Here is a 27,969-nt window from a genome sequence, read left to right as displayed (position 1 = left end):
GGAATGGGAGCCCTGCTGCGTGTCTCTGGGGGGAAAGAAAAAAAACTGTTCTGACGTGTGAAATGAAACATGGCTAAATGTGTAAGGGCCATATTTTGGAGCATGAAACTTGTTTATGGCATCTGCATCCTTTACCCCTTCTTTTTTCCAGCCACCCGTCTGAGCACCATTTTCCTCCCAGTCTAAAAATGGAAGTCTGCTCGGCGTCGGCTCCATTACCGTGACTCCTTTCGGGCTTTGATTTTTAATGCAAATCGGCAAAATAGTGTCATCTCGCGCCGTCTCACTGAATTAATTTGACAAAAAAACATAAGCACAAAGAGTGGTGAAGGCTAAATGTTGGAGTAACCGGTGTATACGCCGCTATTTAACACGCATAATTCAGCACATCAAGTAAAAACAGTGAAAAAGGCACCATTATGTCACCTCTATTGCAATAATTTGGCGGCATTTGGAGAAAAATAAGCTTGACGCGCTCTAATAAATACACTAGCGGATAAATTAAAAACCTGGCAATAACAATCAACAATCGAGGAATAAATAATATTAAACCCCCGGCATTTGCAAAGCTGGTGTTTACCTGAGCAACTGTTAAGTGGGCTGTCCGGATGTTTTGACACTCCCAGATTCATGTGAGGTGCTAATTGTTTGATCACATTTAGAAGGAAAGCGTCACAATGTTCGCATCTACATTTGAGTTTCAAGCTGAAGCTAAAAGCATGTGTTATAACAACAATATTAATATACATTGTGAGGCCATTTTAATTGGCTTTAAGCTTCCAGTAAATACTCATTCCGCAGCACATATTTGTTGTTTGAAAGGTTTTACACTTCCCGCCGCTCTTTATCTAATGAGCAGCACAAAAAGGTCTTTGTCACAGAGGAAGTTGAGGCTTTTTTGCGTTCAAATATACATGAAGGAGGGTGAAGGATCAAGAGTGTTGGTTAGATTCTTTCTGCGGCCTCTGATCTTCAGTGTAACTCAAATAATTCTGCTTTTTGGACTCAAAAACAGCAGCAGGACCTCAAAGCTAAAACTCCTTTCTTAGTTTCAAGAGGAACCAGAAGGAAAACCAACTGGGTTCATCGGTGATGGACGAACTGTGATGCTGCTTTCATGGACTCTTGATCCATGTGCTAAAAATGTAGATAACATCTAGAAAAAAAAGCTTTGGAATGAATTAAAGCCAAATTCCGGATACATGTCGGAGGAAGATGTCTGAATTCTGACACAAAGTCAGAGATTAGCAGAATTAAAAATTGTAGTTCAAAGTCAAAGGATTTGTTAAATATTTATCTAGGCCCCAAAGAAAAGCAGACGATTAAAACTTAAAATTATGAGCTAAAGAAATCCCACTAATTATTAGATTTCGACAAGCTTATCAAGCGATTAAAGGCCTCACAGAAACAACGCTTTACATTACAACAATTGCTGCAAAACTATCAAAAGCACTTCCACGATATAAAATATATCGTATCATTGGTGTTATGTGTATATATATCGTGTCCAGGTGGTGGCGCTACTTCTATGATATACATTACATGTTGCGAAGGACTGAGAAGAGCACGTCTCACGAACAGAAGGCGGCTATAGAGCATAAATGTTCTTGGACACAATGTTATATACATCATGGATGCAATTGTTTAAACATCTGCCACAGCTAACGGGAGGCCTGGTAACATGTCGATGCATCGCAGCACCTGCTGGCAAACTGTGGGCTCAGCGGACTCGCCAGCAAGATGGCGGGTTTTTGAGAAGCCGTCCTCTCCGCGTGTGAGACAGCGGCTGCTTTCGGAAACAGGCGCTAAAGCTAAAGGCGTGAAACGTGCCGCTGAGGCTGCTGTTCAACTCCTTCGGCCGGGAGACGGATGCGCCGGCCAAAGGTCAAACCAAACGCAACACGCCCGCCAATACCGCCTATGATTCTCTCCAGGAACGCTGCGGAACAGACGCGCTGCCGTTGTGGATCCAGTTCCCATTTAGACAAGAACCCCGAGTGTACTTCTGAAAAATTGTAGATTGTGTGGCAACAGAGGACGCTGCTGCCGCTGGCGTGTGGTGTGAACAAAGCATAAAAGGAGGGGTGTATTACTGCGGCGTCCTCCCTCAGACAAGCGGTTGCCAGTTAGATTGCCAGATCTGGCTACGGCGGCTCCACAAGGCGCTACCGCGGCAGCTTCGGTCATCAAATTCGACTGCGCTTCCAGCCGCCTCCATCTTTCAAAGGCGTCGTCTCCACAGATCCCTGTTGTGCTTCTGGCTTTGCCGCGCCGGATTTGGGAACGATGACAAGGCCTTTTAGGTTGAGTGACATCAGCGATCCAAAACGTTTGCAGCTGCAGCTCGGTGGTAACTGCCAACCTGGATGCTGAAGCCCGACTGACATCATTGGGAGATGAGTGGAGGGCGGAGCAACAAGCCCACGACACAAAACAACACCATCAGCATAACTTGCGGGCTGCCACTTTGCTTTTGACATAAGAATATTCTGACTGAACTACTAGCGGCAGTGACATAAGCGTTTGAAATAAACACGATTCCTTAATGTCGGCTGACACATCAGAGCCATTTTCTGATTACCTCCATTAAGCTCCTTCAAAGTGGGCCACAGAGCAGCGAAGAAATATGTAAGACATCTTGAGCATCACTCCTATTTCCGCTGCAATATATTAGAAATGCCTTGCGTGTACCGTGTCTCATTGTGTCCAAGATGGACATCGGTCCCAGCAGGCTTGCTTGTAGACACGGTTTCACCAGTAGGCTTCCTCCCACAGGAGGGGCATTCATACATGTGCCCCTCACAAAGCCCGCGGTGCATTTAAAACTTGCATAAAGACGCCTATTCCTGTCTTTGGATCCCATTGCCCTTAATCTGCACAGACAAAGCTCTGCGTGGTTTGATGGGACACCTCTGCCTTTTTTCACAGCCCCGCGCCTTTCAATTCGAGCTGGACTCGTCGAACCGCCGGCTCGGCCAGCTGCAAGTCCGGCTACTGTCAGCAGCACTGAGGACGTTGGCGTTGCTGCTGGGTTCATCCGCAAAGTCAGAGTGTGTTCTGATGTGCCACCAGTTCAGCAGAATCGACTGCGATTGCCATTTGCTGTGTGTGGAAACTGTTTCAGAGGAGCTGGAAGGGTTTGAAGCAGAGGGCATAATACAGAGAGCTTGGGTTTCGTCCCCAGTGATGGCGATGACAAAGTCCGCCAACATCCGCCTTTGTGTGGACTTGCATTGACCAAACAGAACAACGGTGAGTCAGTCGCCCTCTGCCACACATAGAAGATGTCTGTGCTGATTTCCGTGGTGCTGCTACTGTTCTCCACCACTGGTTGTGCTTACCATCAAGTGCGGTTACATCCAAGCCGAAGAGATAACACATGATCGACTGTTTCGCCTTGCAAAATTTCCCTGTGGGTTAGCCTCAGCAAACCGGTGCTCAAATCTTTGCAGGTCACAAAGGCGTGCAGTGCTATCTGGATGAGATAATTGGGTATGGAGAAATTCAGGATGCTAAGCTGAAAATCACCCTTCACTGCTTGCAAGACAGTAGATAGAAGCTAAGCGCAGCAAAACGCCACTTCGGGAAGTCTGAGTTGTCCTTTCTGGGGCGTCTCTGGCCTACAACCAGACCCGGGTTGCTAGCTGTGGCTGAAGCTCCACAGTTGCACCCCGGGGCCCGCTCTCATGTAAAGGAAAGGGACAAACCTTTCCGTTTTCATTGTCTTGTAAACAGGCCCAAAGCGACTTGTCCTGGTGGCCTGGCATAGACTCCCAGATCGAGGCTGCTCCACCTGCCTGCAGCACGGTAGAACTGCAATTACACAAGCTGCACCTGCTGCAACTCGTACCTGGGCAAAGACTCAAACGGCACCACCTGACTGCCATTTTGCAATAACCTCAGTGATAATGGGAGCTGATGGCCTGCGTTTAGTAGGGGAGGGAATCCCCTCGAGCTGGTCACTGACAATAGCCCCCAGTTCGGATCAGTCTGAATCGTTGCTGACAGAGGTTTCAGCTCAGCTGGCGAAATGGGACATTTCGATGCATGTTTTAAGGACTGAATAATAACAGCTCACTTTGAAAGCAAACCTCAAAGTCTTGTGAACCATCTTTTTGCACACATACCGAGCCGCTCCCCATGGTTCGACATCAGTGATTCCTGCCCAGCTACTGCACATTAGACCAATCAAGATAAAGCTGCGTATCAAAGGCCTACACGCCACCTTACCCCCTGCGGACCTGCCAAAACTGCAACGGAACATCCAACAGCAATAAAAGAAAAGGAGACAGTTCACCGGCCATCAAAGTTGTGCAAAGCTGCCCAATTTTAATGTCTAGTTTTTAAATTCTATTTTACAAAAAACATAATCACAAATGCAAGATTTTAGAAAGGTAAAATAAGGTAAAACAGGAAACAACCTGGCCCTACATTACCACAGTTTCAAGGTTAAAAGTATTTAAATTAACTTTCACCCTGGCATAAAAGTTCCACTCACAGTGGAAAAATACTGTTTTGTTCCTTATTCCGATTAATGACTTTTTCACTGTGTCCACCGAATATTATTCAGGGACATTTTGAAGCGTTCTATATTTAATTGTCATTTCATAGCCCTGAAAGTAAAGGCTTTTCCCAACATACTGATAATATTATGCACGTCCTTTCCTCCTGCATCGTCTCTAAAGTCACCAAAAAATGATCGTTGAAGGGCAGCAGTAAAAGTTTGAGCTATGCTGTGAAATCCATTCACCCCCTTGACTCTAAAATAGTGCAAATTCCTTGCAGCACCAACATAAATCTGACCCTTTACAAAGTCTACACAAATCATGTGATTGAATACTAACTCCTCTCCTTTTTTGAAACACTCTATTTATGGCCAGATATCTGCGGGCCATTTTCAACTCAGGAAGCCCAGTAGAGGTGTCAGAATGAGGGAGGAAGGGCTTTTTACCCCCAAACATCAGAACAACTTGTTGGATCTGCTGGCCACGGCCGTAAACCTGGGACCGCTGCAGCGGGACATTTCAGGTGGACCCAACCTTTGCTGCTGCTTACTTGCTCTCTGATGGGAACGTGTGGAATGCCGCCCACCCGCTGCCTCTTCCACTGCCCCCACAGCGCAGCTCAATGATGCCAAGCACATCGGAACCCCCCAGAAACTGCTGACTTCCCTCAGGCTTCTCCAAGGGTAAAAAAGGCAGCGCACGCCCCTGTGGTCCAAAGACACAGTGCTTCTACTGAAAGATGTGACCGGCAGCTTCCCTGCAGATCCTTTTACGTCTCGCTATAAGACGATTGTTCTTTTACAGATTTTCAAGTGATGCGATGGAAAATAGTCCTCTGCGAACCTACTTCTTGCTACTCTGGGATATCTACATCCATCTGTTGTGCATACAACAATATCTGCCCTCAAAAAAGTACTGACCGGGGATTTTAGTCGCATCAAACACAAGTGGCTCAACACTGCACTTGAGTAAACATCCGGAGACCATCAGACAAATAAACAGTACGTCTTCTTGGAACCTTTTAAAATATTTTCGATGAAGTGACGATAGCAGCATGATAGAAGTGGAGAGTCTGAAAGTGTCCTTGCACATTAATAATCCTAAATATGGCTTCTCAAGTGCACTTGTGGTTAATGTGATATTTCCTCACAGCGGCTGCTGGACGGCCTGTTGGCAGCGTGAGCTAATGCACAAAGCTGCCGCCTGAGCGTGATCCCTCTGCTGATCTGTCAGCGAGCGCAGCCGCTGTTGCTTTCAAGGGTACAGAAATGAAAGGTTGAGCACAGCACAGATTTTGAACCTAATTATACTGATGGTTGTGGGCCTCTAAAAGCCGCGGGTCATTACCTCTCATAAATGTCTCCATGCTAACGCGCATGTGACGTTCATCTGATGCATTCTCATCAAGGACTCCACAGTGCAAAAAATTCAGGGGGAAAAAAAAAAGGTTCTGGTCGATGAAACAAAGGCTTGGTGAGTGTGAGGAGTGTATTTTTATTCAACTGCCAGGCCTGCCATCGACCATTTATATTAAATCTTCCAGGCTTGGATCCTATATCTGCAGAGTAAGCCACTCTTGCAGCAGCACTGCAGCAGAGATATCTGATCCGCCATTTCCCCCCCCCTCACTGAAAGCTGAAATATGGTTAGCGTGAAATGTCCTCATATATTGTCTCAAAAGTATTTACGTGTCGTCTGAGGATTTCGGCTGCGGCGCTCCACATCTGGGCGGCGACGCTGCGAAGCAGCTGAGCGTAGGCGCTTTCACAGTCCTTGCGCAGGTTTTTGCGACGCTCGTGGCTCTCCCACAGGCCATGTCTCCATCTTGGGCACACAATGACGCTTGATTTATCTCCACTGCGCTCTGTATTTTGCAACGCCACTGAATCAGACGCACAGCAGAATCCTGGCGTCCAGGTACAATCCCATTTGTCTCCTTTTGGATTTGGATCCAGCTTTTTTCCTCTCTCTCTTATGTTCTCCGGGATGGAACCCAAAGATTGTGTTGGATGTAAGCCACTGCTCATACAGAAAATGATCTTCGGCATGTATCAATCCATCCATGATTCAGGTGGGTGGGGTGTGGGTGGGTGGGGACTGAACTTGGCTTTTTTCTGCGAAGCTTTCAAAGCAAAACAAGCAAATTAGCATGCCTGCATATTGCAGCGAAGGGAAACAGCTCACAGTCACTCCTGCTGGGTGCTTAAACACCATCCGGCATGATTAACGCCGGGCCCCATCTCCACTGCTATACTTCAAATGTAATAAAGGCGACTCTGACAAAAGATTTTCAATTAGGCTTTCGCGCGATAAGCAGACAACCACACGTATAAAGAACAAAAGACGGCCCTTACAGGTGCATAAAGAAGCCTTGCAAGTGTGCACTGAGAGTGAAATTGATTTTTTTCCCCCCCTTTCCTTGTGCGTGCGTTATGGTGTCTCCTCCATGCAATAATACCAAAAACATGTCAGTAATCTCACACTTGACTGCATGGTTTTATCATGTTAGGCTCCGTCTCTGTACGGTAAAAGACCCGCAGGATGCCTTCTGGGTGACACCTCGTGCTGAGATAAATGAAAGTAAATGTCACACTGGAATAAAATCTGTATTCAAAAGCCGCACATCTCCATCACTGACATGTGATTATACCCACACACACACATTGCTCAGGAAAACTAATGTACTTAGAGCCCAAGGAAGATATAAAACATCTATATGCAGTAGAATAAAACAATAAGTCTGAAAGCAATTCAGCATTCAGGTGACCGCTGGGATGAGAGTATTCTGTACAGTCTGACCTTCCTGCTTGATGGTTTGTACTGTCGAGCACTGCCAAGCCTGGTCCCGGCCTGAAGAAAAAAAAAGAGCCCTGCGCCTTAAATCAATAAAACCACAGACACAGGAGAAATGACCGAGTTAAGTCTGTTCTACAGAAAAATAAATATAGCTGGAGCTTCAAATTCCTTCTCTTAGTGCTGCATGCCAAGAACTGAGGACAACGTTACATTTCCCAAAAGCAATCCTTTTGTTCATTTTCGTAAGTCTTAACTTTGGTGATTGCATTGTTCTAATGGAGCTGCGGGCTCCGACCCAGCGGCACTCTTTGGCACTCGCCCACAGCTGTGCTCAGGCTCTGGCTGGGGATTTTTCACACTTGCATTGGAGAGGGGGGTAGTAAAATATTTATTCCCTAGTTTTGCATAAATTAGAGCTAATTGTGAAGCGTACATATATGTGGTTGCATACTTTCACTGGTATGAATGTTATATGGCCCTTTCATCTCGTCTGTGAAGTGGATTTAAAATTCAGCCTGGTTCTCTGCCCGCACTAAAAATGTACGTCCTTCATCTCCCGTTGATCTAAAGTTCTTATTAATTAGAACACGTTCGTATTGCACGAGGCAGGACAGAAACAGCATCCAGAGGATCGGCCCACTTGGAATGTTCTCCGTCATTAGTCTGTCTGCTCATTAACTTTTCATACAAATTTATTTAAGAAGTATTAGAAAACATTTAAGGGATGTGCACATTCATATATCACCAGTCTCCCTCCTGTTCTGGTAGTCGTGCCTTTGCTGGCAGAGGCCCTCTAGTGGTGGTCTGCAGTACTGGCCCCAGCTTATTACAGAATACTCCCCACTGACAAATTATTGCTCATTGACTCTGCTCAGCGGCAGCTCATCTCTACATAAATAAATATGGGCTTTATTTTAAGAAAAGGTCACTAGTGTGGATGAAAGTGGGTTTTTGTTTTTTTTGGTTTCTTTTAAAGGCCTGGGCATTAATCAAAGATGCACGCATGAATCTATTTATCTATTTTCTGCATGGTCCAGGGTTCACTATTATTTCCTTAGCATGCATTACTGTGCCACTTAGATAACTCTCTTAAATAATTAAATGAACTTAACAACTGTGCACACCAGTTGCGCAGGCTGGATGCCACCACAAACGCTGTAATTTCGCTGTAAGCCTTTAGCACCTCCATACTTGTATTTTTCTAATGGACAACATCAAATATCCAAAGCGGCGTGATGCTAAAGTAGATTTCTGTGCTCTTTGGCTTCATCTTAGCGCTCTGTGATTGGCTCAGCCAACCTCGAAATAGGGGTGACTGCTCCTCAACAAACCAGGGACGGCATTGCTATTCCCACTTCATGTTTCCCAGATCACAAGTGAAGCCACAGCTGCAGTTTTAAATGTAAACACGTTTAAGGCAGCAAAATAATTTGATTTTTTTTTTTTTTTTATAAAAAAAGGAAATCAATAGCATTTAGCGGTAGCACACAAGGTTCTGCTTGAGCCTTGGCCCTTCACTGCAGCTTCACCACTGTGATTCACACAGAATCACAACTTTGGTTATAATCTAGCTTTGTTGAATAACGGCATGTTTTTCCTCTCAAAATAATTCAGCCTGCCATGTCTGAATCTGAGCCAGAGACCCAAAATAAGAGAATGATCTAATTGCACTTCAGTTGATACTTTAGAACAGGAAGTTTCATTTGGCTTCTGCTTGATTGATTTTTAACATTAGCAAATATCTGTTTGAGAGCACGTTGTGAAAGTGCAGTGTTGTCTGAAGGCAACAAAGTACAATAACAAGGTAAAAATAAAATAAATTAATTGTACGGAGACTTAGGTACATGTGTTGTGCTGTTGACCTTTTCTGGCAGAGGTGTTGCCGGTCAGCGAGCTAGCGTTGCGCAGCTACGTCAAGCCTGGTGTCAAAATGTTAAATAAAGCAGCAGCACCGTAGGTGTCATCGTGCTGTCGAAAACCTGGAGCTGCTCGCTCCACAATAGTGGTCTACAGAGGTCTGGTTTGATGGCTTCTAACTTTGAATGAACAGGCGTTATACAGCGCGCTGGAGAAATTTTCCAGTAATCTATAAAATAGAATCCTCACCTTGCAGAGAAAGGCAGAAGCTCTTTGTGTAGGAGTGCAAAGTCATTCACAACACATATAAAGCACTTAAAAATTTGATTTGGAAAGAATGATAAAACACAGCTATGCCAAGGCTTGCCGTGACACAGCAGACATCATTTTCAGGTCTAAAAATCGGAATACCAGACAACAATAAAGGCTGCTGAAAGTTAATGAATACGTTTTCTGAGGCTGAGCTGATTAAATGATGGCGTGGGAGGAACAAAAAGAAGTTAAATGGGCGATTTTTACACCATTGTGCTGCGAAGTTGACAGAACTATCAAAAGTACACCATTGTCCCGAGAATTCAATTCAAAGGTGCAACAAAAAAAAATCAAAAAAGCAGACCTGCGCGTTCCCGCTCACCAGTGGGAAGGCTGAAAAACTTGTCAGAATTTCATCAGGCCGCCTCTCGTGGCAGGATTCATTCTCCTTAGAATAAATTACCATTAACGGATCCCACTGTCAAGTATTTGGAAGGAAGAGGGGGGCATTCTCTTCTTTCCTCTTGCAATGGTTAATGACCACAAAGGACCACAGCCGATCCACAGGCAGCAACATGCTGCACGCCGCTCTTTTCGTTTTAAGAACGTGGTGAGCGACAAAGAGGATGAAGTCCTCTGCTGACAAGCTGATTTTCCTCTTATCAGGAGGCATTGCTCTGACAGCTTATTTTGGAGAGCGCTCTGGGCCCGTGTGTCCAAACATCTGCCAGCTCCAGCAGCCACTTTCCACCTAAAAAGATGCAGTTCGGCGCCAGCAGGGAGACGAATGTGGCGGCCTGTGAATGACTGAGGAAAGTTAAAGGTACCTTAAGTCTAATGACTTTGGACCTGAAAAGCAATCGGGGGGGTTGTGGTTTTAATCAAAGCAGCGGCGATAAAGCGTCGTCTGATGTCACCACGAGACCCGATTAAGTTGGTTTAGAGACCCCACAGAAGCTGGATCAGAGAAGATGAAACGCTGTCGTACATCCACATCACGTCAATGCCAAACATGTCAGGAGGAGGAGGCCAAACTTGCTATTCAACAAATATGATGGCTCGGCTCCGATTCCTCTGTTTTGCATTGTTAGATGAACAGTGAACTTTCAACAGACCCTGGCGACATTGACATTAGCAAAAGAGAAATGAAAATTATTGATGGAAAATATCGACGTTTTTACCGCACAAGGACAGAACCACGGTCCTCTCACAAAGCAAAAATAAAAAAAAGGACTGAATTCTCCACTTGTGTTGGGGAGAGACAACCCTGTGCTGACAATACGCCGCCCCCTGAAACGAACTGTTTGACAAGGCCCAATGGAAAAACAACATCGTGCTTCTTTTCAGTTGGGCTGTTTGTGCATTGTTTGTGAGGTGGTAGCCATTGAACGCTGCGCTCCGCCCGTGGCCTCTATACGCTGACATCAAATAAATAAATGTGACTTCAACACACCTTATTAAACATGTTGACACTCCGAGTCCATATTCTGCATTTCCCCACTATTAAATCATCCATCCGAGCTCTTTGCTGGGATTCGTTGCCCCTCTGTGACAAATGAATCTATTATATTCTGCACTGATGGTCCTCGGTGGGTTGAACAACTGCGGTGATTAATGACAACATGAATTTTGCAGACACCCTCTACTGGCTTCAAATAGCAACTACTACATCTCAACTCCGGCTCCTAACCTCCCTCCGAACTAATTTTTTATCCCGCTTCGATTCCCATCACCTAATATGTATATTTGACCGTGTTTCTCTCATTATTTCTGCATTACAAATTAAGGTTCTCCATCTTCCTGAATTAGGTCAACGAGAGGACGCAGTGGGGCTGCTTTGATGAACAAAGCCAGTTTACACACATGACGATCTCAGTGATAAATACGGGAGGAAAACCGAAGTTTGTTGTTGGCTTTTGTTGGCTGCTACATGGGCTCTCACACAGAGGGAGGCAGATAACAAATATGTCATCAATAATCAATACCCGAGGGGAACGGAGGAGCTGCATCCTGATGTTTTCTGTTCCATATCAAAGACTAAAGCAATGGCTGCAACGGTCACATGATGGATTTTGGCTCGTTTCCTTCCTGACCTTCTAATCAGCCTAATAAATACAAATGTGCTGTGTGAGGAGGCTGCAGAAGAGGACCACATATTCATAACCAATCAATGGATCTCAAGGAAACACTGACTGATGTTGGGAGACAAAGTTTCTTTCTGACTGGGTTCCATATTGTCTGTGCGGGTTTTAGCTCCTTTTTCTTTTTGGGAGGGGGGGCTTGTTTTTATTCCCAGTTGACATTTTCCTGACTCAATAAAGATTTCAGCCTGAGTCCTAGGCTTAATTCCTCTAAAAGATTAGTCAAAGATTTGATTTCAGCGTCGTCGTTCATGGGACGGTTCTAATTCTGTACCTATCTGCGCCACTCCTGTGGCACAATTCCCTTTTCCCTCCAACTTTTCCCAGTTCTGCGACACCCTGTTGAAGCCTTCCTGCAGAGCTGACACACAAAAAAAAAACTGACAGAAAGACTAACAAAAGATAAAGGTATTATGGGGACGTAATAATAGTAAAAATAGGTTTGGATTAAATAATGTACAAGATTGAGAATCAAATAAATTATATATGGTCGCAGCCTGAATTGCATTGCATAATTGATGCATGTGGTCCTACATTATGTACCAACTGTCAACATGTGAAATGTGTTTGAAAAAATAATACAAGTGGGGATTCTCAAACCACTTAAGGGCAAAGGGGGAAGCAGATGCCTGTGGGACAATGCTGGTGTCATTACTGGACTCGGATGAATCATGTATATATCAGAGGTTTTTTTATTCCCTTTTTTTCCCCCAGTCTGAAACACATTTTAACTGGCAGAAAGCCTTCAGGGTCTCAGCTTCCAAGGAGTGGAAAAGATTAAAATGTCAGGTTCTTATGAAGCTACTTGAAATTGCAAAGTAATGCAGAGAGTGAATACATGTGGGCATTTTTCCCTCTCTCTTCCCTTCAGGAGAGATGATCAGGGTCGCTCCGCACGGTGTCCTCACAGGCGAGAGTGATGGCTTTTATATCTCTGTATCTATGTTTGTCAGGTTTTCTCTGATTGTGACATATTGCTGCGTAATTAATTACACACTTCCATTTATTTCACATCAGCTGGGGAAGCGGCTCCACTCTGTATGTTGGCGAGCTGATAAATGGGAATGTTAAGGTGAAAATTAAGATTCAGCAGGGAGCCCCGGAATTAATCTTCAACATGCATCTGATGTGAAATTTCCTATTTGCATTTTTGTTTTTTTTTAATATCCTCAACTTAGTTAAGATTCATCATGAAGGATGTGTCGCCCCTGTGTTTTCTCTGACTTTCGAGGCGCCATCTAATATGTGGAAAGTAATTTGGTGTTTCAGCCTACTAAAAGACATCCCAAGGATGCTGCAGAATAAACTCTGCTTTATATTCTTGATCGATTCTGTCATATCTTTATACAAACAAGTCACCGTTTTTGAGAAAAGAGCTGCCAGTCACCGCGATTGTTTTCCCTCGGAATAATTAAGTGATTATCTTTTCTTTTTAAGTGATATTTATCCATCAATTTTTGGTCGAAACGTAAAATTGGGTAGGAAATTTAAAATATTCAGATTTGAGTATAAAAGTATAGAAGAGTAGCATCACTCAAGTGTAACTCATTAGTATTTAGTGGCGTTAACCACTCGGGTTAGACCAACCTTGATGGATGGCTGAACGTGGAGCCATTATGCTCATCTTGGTGCTTTTGATATTTTGTTTTGCCTATAAGGCTCTACCTTCTCTACTTTAGCACAAATCATCCCAAAAAGGATGAAACAGTGTGGCTGAAAGCTTGAAATGATCATTAGCGCTGATGGTTCACAATGCAGTGCTCTCTCTTCCGTGCGCGCCCGAACAATAAATATTTTCAACAGCTAAAAGTAGGCTACTCGGAACGTGACTGGAGAATATTCACACATTTCTGTCGGGGTTAATTACACTTGATCAGCTGGAGTAGAATGGGCATTTGGAGTATCGTCAAGCGTGCTGGGGTTTCGCGGTGTGTTTGCATAGTGTCACGCAGCCTTGAAAACTGTGTGAGGATGCCCATGGGGCTGTCGGGGTCTTTGGAAAGGTAGGCATTTTGGAGAGGAAGCAGATGGCTCACATTAAAAGCAAAGGGCCCTTGTGACTGTCTTCAATGGCCCTGCAGAGAACTGGGTAATTAAATGAGAAATTTAATCAGATTCCTAAAATTAAATGTCCAGCTGGATAGTTCTGCAAGAGCACCGCTGACTGCACATTTACCTGGGGGAGTGTCACCGGTGGATGCATAATTCACCAAATGTATACACTCAAACGCCGGTGTTCCAGGTGATGATGACTGCTGAAGGATTCATTCACACTCCTGCCAGCAGGAGGCAAAGGGACATCGCTGCGTGGCCGCAAGAGGGTCATTTTAATAATGGGGCCTGGAAGGAAGCCCAGGAACTTTCAGATGGAAAGAAGGGGGTACGAATCAATGGATATCAATACTTCGATCTTCTACAGTCCCTCGAAAGGGCCCCCGCTATACCCCAATCTACAGGCGTGAGGCATCAATTGGCGCAACACGTTTGATGGTCCATTTAAAAGGAACTGGGGGGAGGGTCTTAGTGGCTCGATCCGACTTGAGACGCTCCTTCCTGGAGTCTAAATCGTACATAAGAACCAGGTCCTGGTTCCGTTTCGTTTGCGTAAAAAAAGGGGAAAAAAGAAAAAAAATCCAAGACCCGCCTCCCCGCCCCGCACTGCTCCCGCCCCGCACTGCTCCCGCCCCGCACTGCCTCCCTCCCTCACACACACACGCAGCCTGTCCGGTAGGATAGGACCAGCAGCCCGATCTCCCTGCCTGCCTTGCCCGCTATTCTACTTCCTGGATAGAATAATGGGACATTTGCAGCAGCACTTTCCTTCGCCCTGCGCGTCCCCCTCCGCGACGCGGACGCCCCGGACCACCACTTCATAACGAGCGCGCCTGATCAATACGATTCGACCACTTTTCCTGTAGTTAACGCAGCGATTGATCGCCGATTGACCCCCGCAACACTTCAGGAATGTCGCTATCTGCGAGCCCGCTACAGGCACAGCGGAGTCCAGCAGATCTGAAAGTGTTCTTGCACAGCCGTGGCGTGCGTAACCTTTTATTCCCCGGAGCTGGAAATCGGCCTCAGTTCCAACCGGAGGCGAAGAAATGAAGGTTTTTTAGAGAAGCAGCGACTCCATCGTGTGTCGGAGCTTTGATGCTCTGCCTTTCCTGGCTGCGGTGCCAACTTCGTCCTCAGCTTTTGACCGTGTGATTGTGTCCGTGTGTGCGCGCCTGGGATTTTTTTTTTCTTTTAAGAGAAGAGGAGACTGCAAAAAACAGAAAAAAAAACTTTGTCACCCGTTGCCTTCTTGGTACTCTCGATGAGTAATCTAACATGCGGAGGATACAGGAACCGAGTTACTGGTGGATTTTATCCCTAATGTTTTTAATCTTGCCCAAACACAAAGCCTGTCATCCCGGTAAGTACTCGCCAACACGCCACGGCGCAACAATGCAGACTAACTCAAGTATGGAGTGTTTGTCTCGGATAAATAACGGGAAATGAGAGTTGCCTTCGCATGGAAGCCAGAACCCGGGTTCCGCTCACGGGTACACGGACACACTTTGACATCCATGTTGCGTTCAGGCTCCGTCGTTGAGCCTTTCCGCCGTGATTGGTATTGATCAAGGGGCCGGTCTGTGGCGCACCCCTCCCCGGGTTTTAGCAGACTGGTCCCAGTTATGGACCCGCTGCTCCCGTTTAACGCAGACATGTTAGCTAAAACACCGGTTATCTGTGCGGAGGACATCGTGCGCAGTCTGAAAACCGCGGGCACCGTTACCCATTAAACATTCCGGGGTACTCTTTAACAATTTAACGCTGTTGGCTGGGTCAAAATAGGCCCGTTCCATGTCCTTGGCGATTCAGCTACAGTTTTAAGTTTCCCTACATGTTTAGACCCTTTTGGTGGCGGGGGTGTGAGGCGCGGGGGCTCTCCTCGGGCTGTCAGAAGAAGATGAAGGTGATACTTTCCCCTGTTTGCTCATGGATGGTTGCGCACCTATGAAGGGCGATGATGGCCACGGACCACAAATCCCATAATAACCGGTCCGACGTGCGACCCATCAGATCGTTGGCCTCTAAATACCCGAACTTTGCAGGACGTGTTTGGCTGATCGATTGACCTAGAAAGCGTCGGAGCTGTGCAGCCCAGATTTTGAAAGTTTACTGTGGTGCACGGTGACTCACTGCTTAGTGTTTAAATGATTAATGATGTTCAATTGGCTGTGACTAATTCTGGCACAGAAATAGAGCTAAAATTTCATCAGAAAATTATGCAAGAGATAATCTTTCCAGTTTGGGGGTTTCTCTCTCTGATTAAAGCAGGGTTTGATTATGGCCAAGGAGGAGACACAGCAGCTGATTCAGGTTTAACTAAAAATATATATAAATTCTGTTGCACCGCATAGTAACAAACCAAATTTTTATTACTTGTCACTTAAAAACAAGTGCGTCTGTTTGGCCTGATGTTGCTTAGAAACAAACCATACCGGTGCATCTGGTCAATCCCTCATACCTGTAAGGTTGATGGGTTTTTCGGCCTGTACATAATTTGTTTTTCAGTACCTAATAGCTGCGTTCATTTGTAGAGCGGCAGGATATTTCATTTAGTCTAACATCTAATTTGCCAGTATTGTCTGACACATTTTTACAAATGTGCTACCTTTATTTTACCTTGGGATTGTGGGTTATAGTGCCACGTTTCAGTTTTGAGTGTACATTGTACCATTGATGCACGGGCTGCAGGATAATGTGGATTTCTTCCTCTCGGCTGACGCGACGGTGTTCTGGAGTCAAGGCTGCTCAGTCTGAATGTGACAAAGATGGCAACTAAAAAAACCACAAGGCTCACCCATTCGGGTGCACTTGATAGCTGAAAAGGGTGGTCAATAGCACGCTACTGTTGATTAATACGGAACCGTTAAGGGTAACTTTCAAACGCTAAAGCAGATTACGGCTGTTTGCAACCAGTGCACATGTGAGTGGCTTGAGATTGGATCAGGTGAGGCTGAGGATGTTTAACCATCCCACACCATCGCCCCCATTAAATCCTCAAGTGTCTGATGTGCCATTGCATTCATGCATGTTCTGTCTACGTGCGCATACTTGAAGTTCCAAGGGAGAATATTAATTACAGCATTAATGATGTATATATATATATATATGATGTGTCTGACGTGACCAGGTTTCATAGCTCCCCCAGTAAGAGGCTAGCTTGAACGAAGCTAGCATTGATAATGGATTTTGATATCCAGTAAATCCAATTGATAATATTAAAAATCTTCATGCTCGTAGTGATGATTTTCATGGTCTACTCAGCAGACACGGACCTTTAACTGCTGAGCACAGATCCTAATGTCCACAATTCTCATGTTTCACCCTATTGATAAAGCAGGTATCACACCGTATCACACCAACAAGATACATTTTAATTAATGACTCAAATCAAAAAAATCCCGTCTGTGGGCGTCTGTTTTTTCCAAGTCTTTTTACTCTTGTGTTCCTGCCAGTCCTCTCAAAAAAGCAGCAGCGATGCTTCCAGAAGGAGCCATTTTCTCCCCAAGTCACCACCTCTGTCCCAATTCCCCTATTTTTGTGTACTTTCATATTTAGTTTGCAGCTTTTATTGCACGCGGCCTCAAAGTCCTCAACACAGCTGCGTGTTGTCAGAAGACATGTTTTTCCAGACCCCTGACACACGGCAGACAGAAAAGCATTACAGGATGACTGGCCCAGCTGCCAGAAAGTGCTGGGAGAGAGATTCAATTTTAAACCTGCAGATCACTTCAGTTGCTGCATAGCTGTAAACACCGAACTGCGGAAGTTGCCCTCTTACTTCATTGTTGCCCAGGTTAGAACAAATAAGCTAAACGGGAATCACATTTTAGCCTCTGTGTATTTTATAAAGTTGGGGTCCATTTTTGTTCTGTCATTGCGCAAGTGTAACGTCTAGCACGGGTAAACATATTTCGCTGCGGAACTCTGGCACAACATGGTTAGTAAGAGTGGGAGCACAGCCTTAAAATGTGATCGCCATAAAATTTAGACTGCTAACGATGTTACGCTCCGGACATATTTATTTAATAAAACACACAGCAGAAATATATGTGACAGACTGTTCAACTTCCAAGCGGGATGCGTCTGCACTCTGTTATGTTTGAGTTAAAGATGACGTTAAGATAGAGGAATCGAGCAGAAGCTGAGGGCATTAACGGTGATTGGGGGGTGTTTGACGGGGAGAAATGGTCTGGACTGCTGGCGCACTAAATCTGTCCGTGCTGTCTGTCTGTGCTGTTGCCGACCAGGACAGGAGAGTCAGAAAATCCAGCACATCCCAGCACCCATACTCCATAGATTTGAACCCAAGTTTCTCATCAGTGGTGGTGGCATCAGCGTTGCCAGAGCAACAGTCATATCCAGGATTCAGGTCATTGAAAGCCTTAGATTTTAAAACAGAGGCGCGGCTAAGCTGAATAATATTGTTAAGATGTGTATGAAAGCTACGTATTCATTTTTACATGGAGCTATTAAATAATTACACTTCTTGTTTTGGGGAATTGCTTTTATCATTATGGGATTGTCTCCCAATAAGTTAGCACAAATGAGTTATTGCTTATTATTAGCATCAATATAATTGTGTATGCTAGCAGGACTCCATTTCCCATCAGGCATTAGTTCTGTTTGTGACTTGTGGCCCTTTTGCCACTGAGAGAAAGTCCCAATGACATCAGTCAGTCAGCTTGTGGGCTTTTAAAGGAGAAAGACTTTGGCTTTGACAGCCATCGTGGCCATTTTCATTTGTGTCAACTTTTATATGAAGTAATCCCCACCAGCGTCCGCTGTGCATGGAATGCTGGTGAGCAAACATTCTGAAAGTTATTAATGAGGTCTTGATGCGCTGCTGTGCCAGCAGGATACCAGCTGTCCAAACGTCACTGGTGATGGCCGCAGCATAATTATCATCAAGGCCCCTCTCTACCTGCTCTGAGTAATTGGTTTCAGCTCGGTCGGGACCGCCGGAACACCTCAAAACCAACTTTCTACTGGATTTGAAGAAAAATCTCACAATCAAAAGGGGCCATCTTTTGTCCCTCCACCAGCTGGCAAACAGTCCGATGGGGAAGCATTTAAACCGTTCCATCCGTGCACATAATTCTGAGTTTTTCCTTTTTAGCGTGACGCTTTAGGCTTAAAATAAGCTAATGATTGGTTTGTGTTTTTGTTTAAAGCAACAAATTAATGTTATTAGCTGGAGAGGGTTAATGAGGTTTGTGGAGTTGAATTAGTTCATATATTATTATGGTAATTAAGCAGTGATGACTGTTATGTTGTGAGAAAACCACCCGAGCTTGTGTACTTCACTAACAAATCCATGTGAATGAACTATTGTGATTTATTCCGTGCTTCACGTTAGGCTTCATGATTTAATCAAAAGGGTAATTGCAACATGACTCACAATTAATGGATATTCTAACCCCACATTTATTATTGACCATTCTTTAAAAACATGCAATTATCAAGAATCCCAATCTTATATTGGCGAGCACTTTTGAGGCTTAAAACATGTTATTTTATTCAACCATCCTGAACATTTCAAACGCATCAGTTCAGTTATTAATTGAACACAGCTTTACTTTTCACGCTTGCAGTTGAGGATCATTTCCTAGTAATTTAGCTCTGACATTGATTGCTGATTCAAAAATACAGCTTAACTTGTCTTTTGTGCAGCCTGGTAAACATCGGCAGCCTGGAATGACCTTTCTGGCATTTCCTCCGGCCATCTTTCATCTCACTTTTGACCTTAAGGCCATGCATTTAAAATCTCCACTCGCACGCCAACCATCCAACAAAGATGCAATTTCTTGGCTTTTCAACCCCATATGAGAGCTGTGTAGGAAACCTGACATCTGACTCAAATCAATTGTGAGTCCTGAAAATGAATAGCTGCAGTGTTAATTTTCAGAATCTTAAAATAAGACTAAATGAATAGTTTTTATATGAAATTTTGTCCAGCCAAGAAATGAAAGTACTTTATTTTCGAATATATTGTTAAAAAAGCTGGTTGGGTTTAAGAAAGATTTTGTGAAACGGCACCGGTTGTGCGGCCGTTCCCAGCGCGCCTCATGGCGAACGCGGCTTATTTCAGCTGGCGTCACAAATTGCCGAAACCTGTGAGGTGGTTGTGGATATTGTTAGGAAAATGACTCTGTTGCCTTTTGTGGAGGGAAGAAAATGTTTGCACTTTGCTCAAGATGCACCCCAGCCACACACGCACACACACACACCTCCATAATCTCATACACACCAGCTGTTTATGTTTCCTCATAGATTCAGTTGTGTGTTGTGATTTTTTGGTTCCTTCTCTTCGTTTAAACAAGACTCGAAGAGGATCTGTAACATTTGGAGCGGACAGCAGCTTTTGACTGACTCTGGCTGTCGTATTTCTAGCATAATGCTGGTTTTCTACCTGTGGGATAAACCAATCCCTGTTATTTAACTCTGCTCTTCTTCTGCCTCTGGGTTTTCAAATGTAACCAGCACAGACTGATGTCCCCATGAATTAAAGCAGGGAGTCGTTCACAGTTGATAGGTGTATGTGCTGTGTGCCCTGGGCCTGGGTCCCCGGGGACTGGGCAGAACAGGAAGCCCCTCCTGCCCCAGGCGGAGGTGGATCCGGGCACTCCTCTTCAATGAACTCAATGTCTCCACCTTCGACCCTGCGCTGCAAATGATTGTAAGAGTGGCCCTCGTTTTTAAAGACAATCATAGTAATTTGACGGTGATTGTGATGAAGCTGTTTTTTTTCGTATAACTTATGCTAATCAAGAGAATCAGTCATTACTTCGCCTCTCTATGTGGGGTCGAACGCGCTGTCTTCGAGCCAAGGTACTCCAGGCTGACTACCGAGTGTTTAATCATTCAGCCGCGTCACTCAAAATCATTTCATCTGTCCGAGCACCATCCGGCTCACACGCACACACACACACACACACACATGCAAATGCAAATGCAGAGGCGGGTTAAAACAGGAAGGAACCTGGTGCACTTATTTCCTATGATTCATGACAATAGTAATTAATGTCCACCCTCACTGAAGGACACTACTGCACTCAAGGACTCGGTCCTATCAATAAACGTCGCTCGTCCTTCATTTAGCACGCTCGCTGCGGCAGTGGCGCGACACTGAATCAGCGTTGCTTGCAGCTGGAGAGACGGTCAGTGTGGAGTGGACACAGTGGGACCTTTCTGCTCCTGGTTCTGTTGTTGTGGTGCAGCTGAACAGCCAGGGTTTGTTTTTCCGTCGCACACCAGGGAAATCAAATGTAAAAACCGAGCTCCGGATTCACGGAGCTCGGTTTTTGCCGTGAATTAGGGCGGCAGCCTCTGAACGTGTAGGATTAGACTGTAGGTTTAATCAGGCTCAAGGCGCTCACGGGTGCAGCAAACAAGCAGAATACAGATCCTGTTGCTTGGTGTTTTTAAATAAATGATCATGTTTCATTTGGCGGTTCTTGAAAATGCCCCTTCTCTTGCACATAATTGATATTGAGCGTTATTTATAATTCACAACCCAGTTTTATTTCAAAATGGCATTAGGGTGATAAATAAGTGCATTTCAAGGTACAAATCAGCATAATTGTGGCGTTTGTTGAGTACGAGCTTTTGAAAACAAATGATCAAGAGAGGAAAAAATTTTGGTTTTGTTGGACATTTTCTTTATTTCAAAGTGCCAAAGAGTGGATCAGGCTAAGAAAAACCCACTTCATCACAGCAGCAGAATGTTTTCCATCAAGGGAGTACTGGTCTGATCTCTCTTGCTTTACTTGGACACCCCCCTGCTGTCCTCTTTCTTCGATCACTGGGGGGATTATTTGTGTTTCTTGAAGTTTTCACTATTGCGCTCCACCATTAACCCCCCCCCCCCCCCCATTTTGAAGGTAAAACTTTTTTGGTTCCACGAGCAGAACAAATGCACGCCTTGCGGTCAGCATAATGTATGCAACAGTTCTGGAACAGACTTTCCCAGCTATGTTTCATTAATTTCTCGCCAAATGCCCCCCATCCCCTCCACTCCTGAGTTAACACCGAGTCCCCAGGCGTTTTTTTTTCCCTTCCTTTTACATTTAGAGTGAGATTGATGTTGTGTTTGTTTCCCACACACACTCCGACTCTGTGCTTTCTGTTTTCGGAGGCAACTCATAAAGACTACCAGGACATGATATCCACCGCTAACACGAGTGAAAAACAAAGCCTCTTCAGACGGATCAGGCACTTGTTTTAATGTGCCCAATCACAGTATTCTCTGTTTAAAGGGGGGGAATCGTGAGGCTGCACCCTATCGATCCTCGTTGCCCCGCCTACTTATGGGAAATGCAATTGTTATTGGTTTCAACACAAATTTTCAAACCTTCCTGGAAATGCAATTACCGATGGATGTAAATACCCCCTTCCGTGCGACAATTTAATTTGTGTTTCCCATAAGACTGCGAGGAGACGGTTCTGTTTTCTGGAGCCTTCCGAAAACAAAAACTCGAGCACCCTGTGCGATGTTTTTAGCTCTACAAATTTGCGACGCGCCGCTGTTTGATGGCGAGGCACGCGGCTCCTGCACCTGTGTTGTCGTTACTGTCGTTCTGATCCCGACGACAATAACAAAAGTGACGGCATTTACAAAGAAAAAGTTTTGATTTCTTCCCAGGTAGCATAGATCTCAGCTCATGCTCCGTTGTTATTATCACTACTTGGTATTTCTTTTTTTTTAGAAAAAGAATCGGTGGAACTATCTCTGATCGCATGATGCCTGATAAAGCTACTAAAGCTCAAATGAAAGCAGGATAATGTAGAAGCTCAGGGATCTTAAAGAGCTGAAGGTACGAAACGTGGCTCAAATCTTCACATATGTTGAGGCTGATTTAGATGACAAGCTAATTTACTTTTTAGGGGGTTTCATCACTGCTGCATTAAATTGTTCAGACTTTTATGTTGCCACTGCCGCGCCCCTGTTAGGCGATGTGGATTTTGAATGCTCGCTGGCACAACCATTTAGAGCATCGACTGCTCTGAGGTATAGAGCCGCTTCTCAGCAGGTGGTCTCGCTGGTGAAGACAGTCACTGCAATGATTCCATCACCTCTGAGCTGATCTCCTCCCTTGTGTCTGAGGCTGACGGTGTCTCGTTACTTGAGCCGCTCCTTGTCACGTTCTTTAGAAGCCACGTTGACTTACGGGAAGAAGTGCACCGTCGTGAGGCTATTAAAGATGATGTTACAGAAATATCGAGTGCAATGCCGGTCACGGTTTTATTTATCATTTCTAAACTCAGCCCTCAAGTATTGATTAGAGTCTGGCATCAAAAGGCAGTTAAAGAGGAAGGGATGGGGGTTGCAGCACTTGTATGGCCCCGGGCAGGTAGGAAGGCCTGTTTGGGAGTGATGCATACTAAGTCCTGGTGCAGCAGTTGTTATTTATGGATAACGTGGAGTCACTTGGCCAGTGAGTTGCAGGAAAGGTATTTTTCATCTTCAGTAGGCAGAGGTTATATTTCCACTTCCAACATATTCCTGAACATGAATATTTCCCCTCTAAATCACTGTGGTGTAGCTGTGATAACATCCATTTACATGCTTTTCTTTTTCAAAAAAATCCTGAGCTGCTATCCCTGACCCGCTGTCAGTGTCTCCAAACACACTAGGAATTGAAAAATTTTAGTTTCCACTTATTTTCATACTCTGACAGTTTGTCCCTTTGCATTTTAGGAATCGTTTGACTCTCATTTAGCCTGTTAGCTACCCTGGCTTTGGTTCAGATAAAAGCTGATTGCTGCTGGTTTTTAATTTAACAATGCTCAGGGTGTTGCCATAAAGTGCCATCCAGCTCTCTTCTTTTATTCTATTTTACCAGCACACCATACAGAGGTGTGCCACGGTTCAGACTGAATGCATAATTCCATCATTTCTGTATGTAAGCAGTGTCTTCCGAACAGGAAGAGCCACAGATTTGATTCATAACAGATTAACTTATGGGTCAGACAATAGAACAATAGCTAGTCTTGTTGGCTACTTATGAATGAAGAGCATTCTTTCTCGTATTTGTATTGAAGGAAGCCCAAATACACCGGGGACATCTCTCGGAGGCAGTTTTGCCCACATGCACCGTCAAAGACTGACATTTGATGTGTTTCTCGCTGATTCCACGAACCAGTGTGATGTGAGTGATGTGTTATCAGTGACTGAACTGTCCTTTGGCTTATTTAAATTTTTGAGGTTTCACAAATTAAATTATTATTTTTAACCACTGAAGACGGCCTGTCTTTTGCACTAAATAAGGAATAGTTCAAGGTGACCCGCGTGTTTTTTTTTTTTTAAATGTGGAACTGCTTGTGTAAGCGTTTCAAAGAATTACCTAAAACTTGAGCCGGATTTTCTGTCACTTCAGCATCTGCACTCTGTACCTCGATGAGGTTTTAGTGCTCATGGTTGAGCATTGGGGAATGTGCAGTTGTCCTTTCAGATATCCTGATAAATCATAAAAACAGACAGCTCCTAACATTAGCCCTCTTTTTTTAATCGAACCCTGGAAATGACCAGTTTTATTCTACACCAATGGGCTAAATTTCACACTGCTCGATTTTTTCGGCCTACGGGTGAAGAAGCAGCGACTGCTGAAACAGCTTTTATGCTTTTAGCTGTGTAGGCCTAAATATCTGCATTGGGATTTGACTTGGTGGTTTATTAGTTTTAATGTTGATGCTTAGGCCCGCGCCTCCCTCCGTGCTGTATCTTTAGCTGATATTGGCAGTTCTCGGGATCCTGAGGTCTTGGGTGTGACTTTTCAAACTAAATTTGCTACTTCCAGAGGAATGAAAATCGCAAGGTTTTGCTCAGCTCACCTTAACCTAATTTTAACACCATGACTTGAACTGTTAGATTAATGTAAAACTCCATAGGCTGCAGTTTGAGCAATTCTGTCATGGGAGCATTAAATTTAGCGAGGCACCATCTGCACCCAGATATCTTTTCTGGGAGAACACCCTGGCTTTCCAAACATTTCCAGGCTTTCCCTTATAATGTCCTGGGTCTCATCCCAGCCGGACATGTGTTGAACACCGTTTCCAGGGATGTCTTGGAGGCATCCTCACTAAACACTCAAACCACCTCAACTGGCTATTCTTAACATGAGAGCCTCTTAGATGTTTGAACTCCTTAACCTTTGCCTGCGGCAGAGCCCAGCTGCACCTTAGAGAAAACTAATTCGAGCTGTTTTGTCGCTCTAACCAAAACTAACATTTGGAACCCGCACTAGATAAATTGAGAGCCTTGTCTTCCAGCTTGAGAGAACAATACAGCATTGGCAACAATGCAACAATCTACCAGTCTCCATTAATCTTTCCATTCTCCCATCACTCGTAAACAAGACCCAGAGACACTTGAGCTACTCCACTTGTGGCTGCAACTCTGCTGACATGGACGTGAGCAGTCCCCCCTTTTTCTCACTCAGAACCCAGCCCTCAGTAAAAGAGGTTCTGATCTTGATCTTGTAGGCCCAAGGTAATGGTTTGATGAAGCCAATAAGATGACGATATCTGCAAGGAGTAGGGATGGAATCCGACGGTCACCAGACCCGACACCTTCTGCCACTTGGCTGCGCCTGGAAATTCTGTCCATAAACATTATGAACAGAACCGGTGATAAAGGGCAACCCTGGCTGAGCGTCGCTCTCACTGGAAATGGGTCTGACATATAACCGACCACATGAACCGAGCTCTCGGGGTTCAGAAATCGAAGGGCCTCTTAGCAGTGAGCCATCTACATGCACTCCCAAAGCCCTTTCTACAGAGCACAAGGAGTGGTGCGATCAGAAGCCTATGGCGCACGTATTCAGAAATCAAAACAGAAAGCCGAGCAGATATTCTCCCTGTTTTCTCATTAATGCCTCGCGGATGAGCTTTTACAGGCAGCAGCTGTCTGCTTCAGAGCTTTCAGCTGTTTTTGTAGAGTTCACGTAGCCTTTTGTGCATCAGGATTCATCCTTTTAAAAGAGGACCAGTAGGAAATGTGTAGGTTTTGGTATGGTTAATTCATGTTATACAAATTCACTTGAAGAAAAACCAGAATAAATTGGGGTGGGATCAAGGGCAAAAAGGTTGTTCCCCTGAAAATAAAACTGGATTTTCTTGTCTTATTCACTGTATCCTATCCTATTAGAGAAAATGTAGATCTTAACAATATAATTTATTGATATAAAAAAGATTAGCGTTCATGGATCTTGCATATATATAGTTTTACTGATTTTTGACCCAGCGTTTCTGTTTAGAACATCATTCGAGTCAAACAAATGCATAATTATTCACATGTGCCTTTTTACAGTGCGCTCTGTGGGAGAAGTGTGATTTTTTTTTTCTTCTTTTTTAAAAAAAATAATGCTTCGATTAAACCCTGCGAATCAGGCTATTTTCCACTGGACTGGAAACAAAGCCTGAGATAATGGTGCAAGTGCGTGTTGGCACAACAGCCTCTGTGGTCCAGTAATGATGCTGAGAGGCCTAAACGGCGCCCAGACCCGGAGGGTAGCGAGATGAATGCATCTGCGGTTTGGTGCGTTTTATGCTTTTTGTTAATGACGACAAAACGGAGAATAACAATTATGATGCACTTTGACCGTGGAGTGGGAGTTATTGTTTCCAGCACACACTTCACTTGTGTTTATTGATAACAGATGAAACAAAAAAAGTTCGGCCGGGAAAGAATGTGGGCGATGCCGATTGTGCATTATTAATCCATTCAGGCGTTTAATCTGACAGATGTTGATCCTGAAGAGAAAACTGACAGAAGTTAGCGGGTTCTGGTCCCATGTCATGCTCCAAAATGTGAAATATTTATGAAGTGTGTCATAGGAAGCAAAACAAAATCTGTTCCCATCTCATTTACATGTTTGTTTACACACACAATCAATCTGCCATTCCTTGTTTACCCAGATAAGGCCAGCAATCTATCCTGAAATAATCCCCGCGGTGATTCGGAATTGCTCGTCCTGCTGTCCTTTTCGATCCCGATGCTTACATCGTTGTCGAGATTGATATTTTTCCTCAGCCCCCCCGATGAGTAATGCAAGTTAAACGCTCCTGTGGTTGTTGTTAGGCTGCTGTTTTTCAAGAGGTCTCAGGGGCTCCGAGCTTGTTGTTGAGTGTGATATTGTGGAACATAAAGCAGGGCTTAATGGTACTGTAGATGATATAACTGTCCTCAGGGCAATGAAAATCAGGAAAGTGATTTTGTTCGCCTCGACATCGGTCAGGTTATTGTTCCGGAGGTGTTGCAGAAGCCTTATTTCCCCCTGATTTTGTTAAAAAAAAAAAGGGAAATTCAAAAGAAGACGAAGCTAAAAATGTCTGCCTCTATAAGAGGAAATGGAAACCCTCTTAAATCCATCAAAACATACAAATGGCTTCTCCACATCCCGTCGCCGAGGCTTTCCTGCAGTCTTTAGATGGAAATGTGTGGCATGTGGTGTCATTACTCCTAAAGAAATGTAACTCTTTAAAGATTTCTCCCTCTATGAGCTCTGCATAACCATCGGCGTTGGGAATGTACTTGTGGAAAGGTTTATGCAAGTAAAAAGAATGGCTTAAAACTCCACCAACGACTTTTAGTCGCAAATTAAATTTGACGCCCACGTTTGCAGCACCTTGCTCGGCGGTCTCTCGGATCCATTGAATCTCGCCGAGCTGCTGTTAATGCATCCCGCCCCCCCCCCCCCCACCTGCCGTGTAGAACAAGGCCATCTGAATTTTTTGGGTTGTTATATTTTATCGTCTTCAAACGCCACATCAGAGGCGCGGCGCATGTGCGGCGAGAGTGCATGCAGGCTGCCTCCTCGCACCACGGCGCAGACTGTGGTGCCTCCGTCAGAGATGCTGTGGCTTCAATCCTTTGCCCACAGGGGACAGATGACATGGATGAGTGTAAACTGTTGACATGGTGCTGTCTCCTGTGTTCCCTGATCAAAGTCAGCATGGCCCTCCTGCCTCACAACCTGCCTCCGAATATGCTTCCAGTCTCTGCCACAGAGACTGCCCCCCCCCCTCCTTTTCGTTTTCATGCTTTGTGTTTACCATATTTCCCCCCACAGTGGTGGTTGATATGTGAGAACAAAACGGTTATTTTTGACTTCGCCCGTATAGTCTTAGACCTCCCTCGACGTCAAAGGAAATTTTTTTTGGCAATCGGCAGAGACGCAGCGAGCAAACATGAAGTGCAAGGAAACCCTTGGCTTGATGTAGTGCTTGGTTTAATTAATCCTCAGCATTGATGCAACTATTAGTAATAGCTGGGCATGTTTGTGTGTGTGAAACAGAGTGTGTGTGTGCTGATTGATGAAGCCAGTTCAACTCATTATACACTGTAAATATGGTTTAACTTCTGT

At 44.6% G+C, this 27,969-nt stretch overlaps 1 protein-coding gene across 1 annotated transcript in view; it reads left to right on the top strand.

Moving 5' to 3' along the window:
• The first annotated feature begins 14,242 nt into the window (after positions 1–14,242).
• The window catches only part of LOC101067632 (receptor-type tyrosine-protein phosphatase gamma-like), a 68,702-nt gene continuing 54,975 nt past the window's right edge, over positions 14,243–27,969 (top strand). The window contains exon 1 of the mRNA XM_011613921.2: positions 14,243–14,966. Within this exon, the coding sequence (XP_011612223.1) occupies positions 14,882–14,966 (85 nt within the window). The 5' untranslated portion in view covers positions 14,243–14,881. The remainder of the gene's footprint in view (positions 14,967–27,969) is intronic.

The sequence above is a fragment of the Takifugu rubripes genome, chromosome 19 (assembly GCF_901000725.2).
Source record: "Takifugu rubripes chromosome 19, fTakRub1.2, whole genome shotgun sequence".
Lineage (NCBI taxonomy): Eukaryota > Metazoa > Chordata > Actinopteri > Tetraodontiformes > Tetraodontidae > Takifugu > Takifugu rubripes.
Note: the sequence above shows the minus strand (reverse complement) of the source record. Positions and strands in the feature narration are given on the sequence as shown.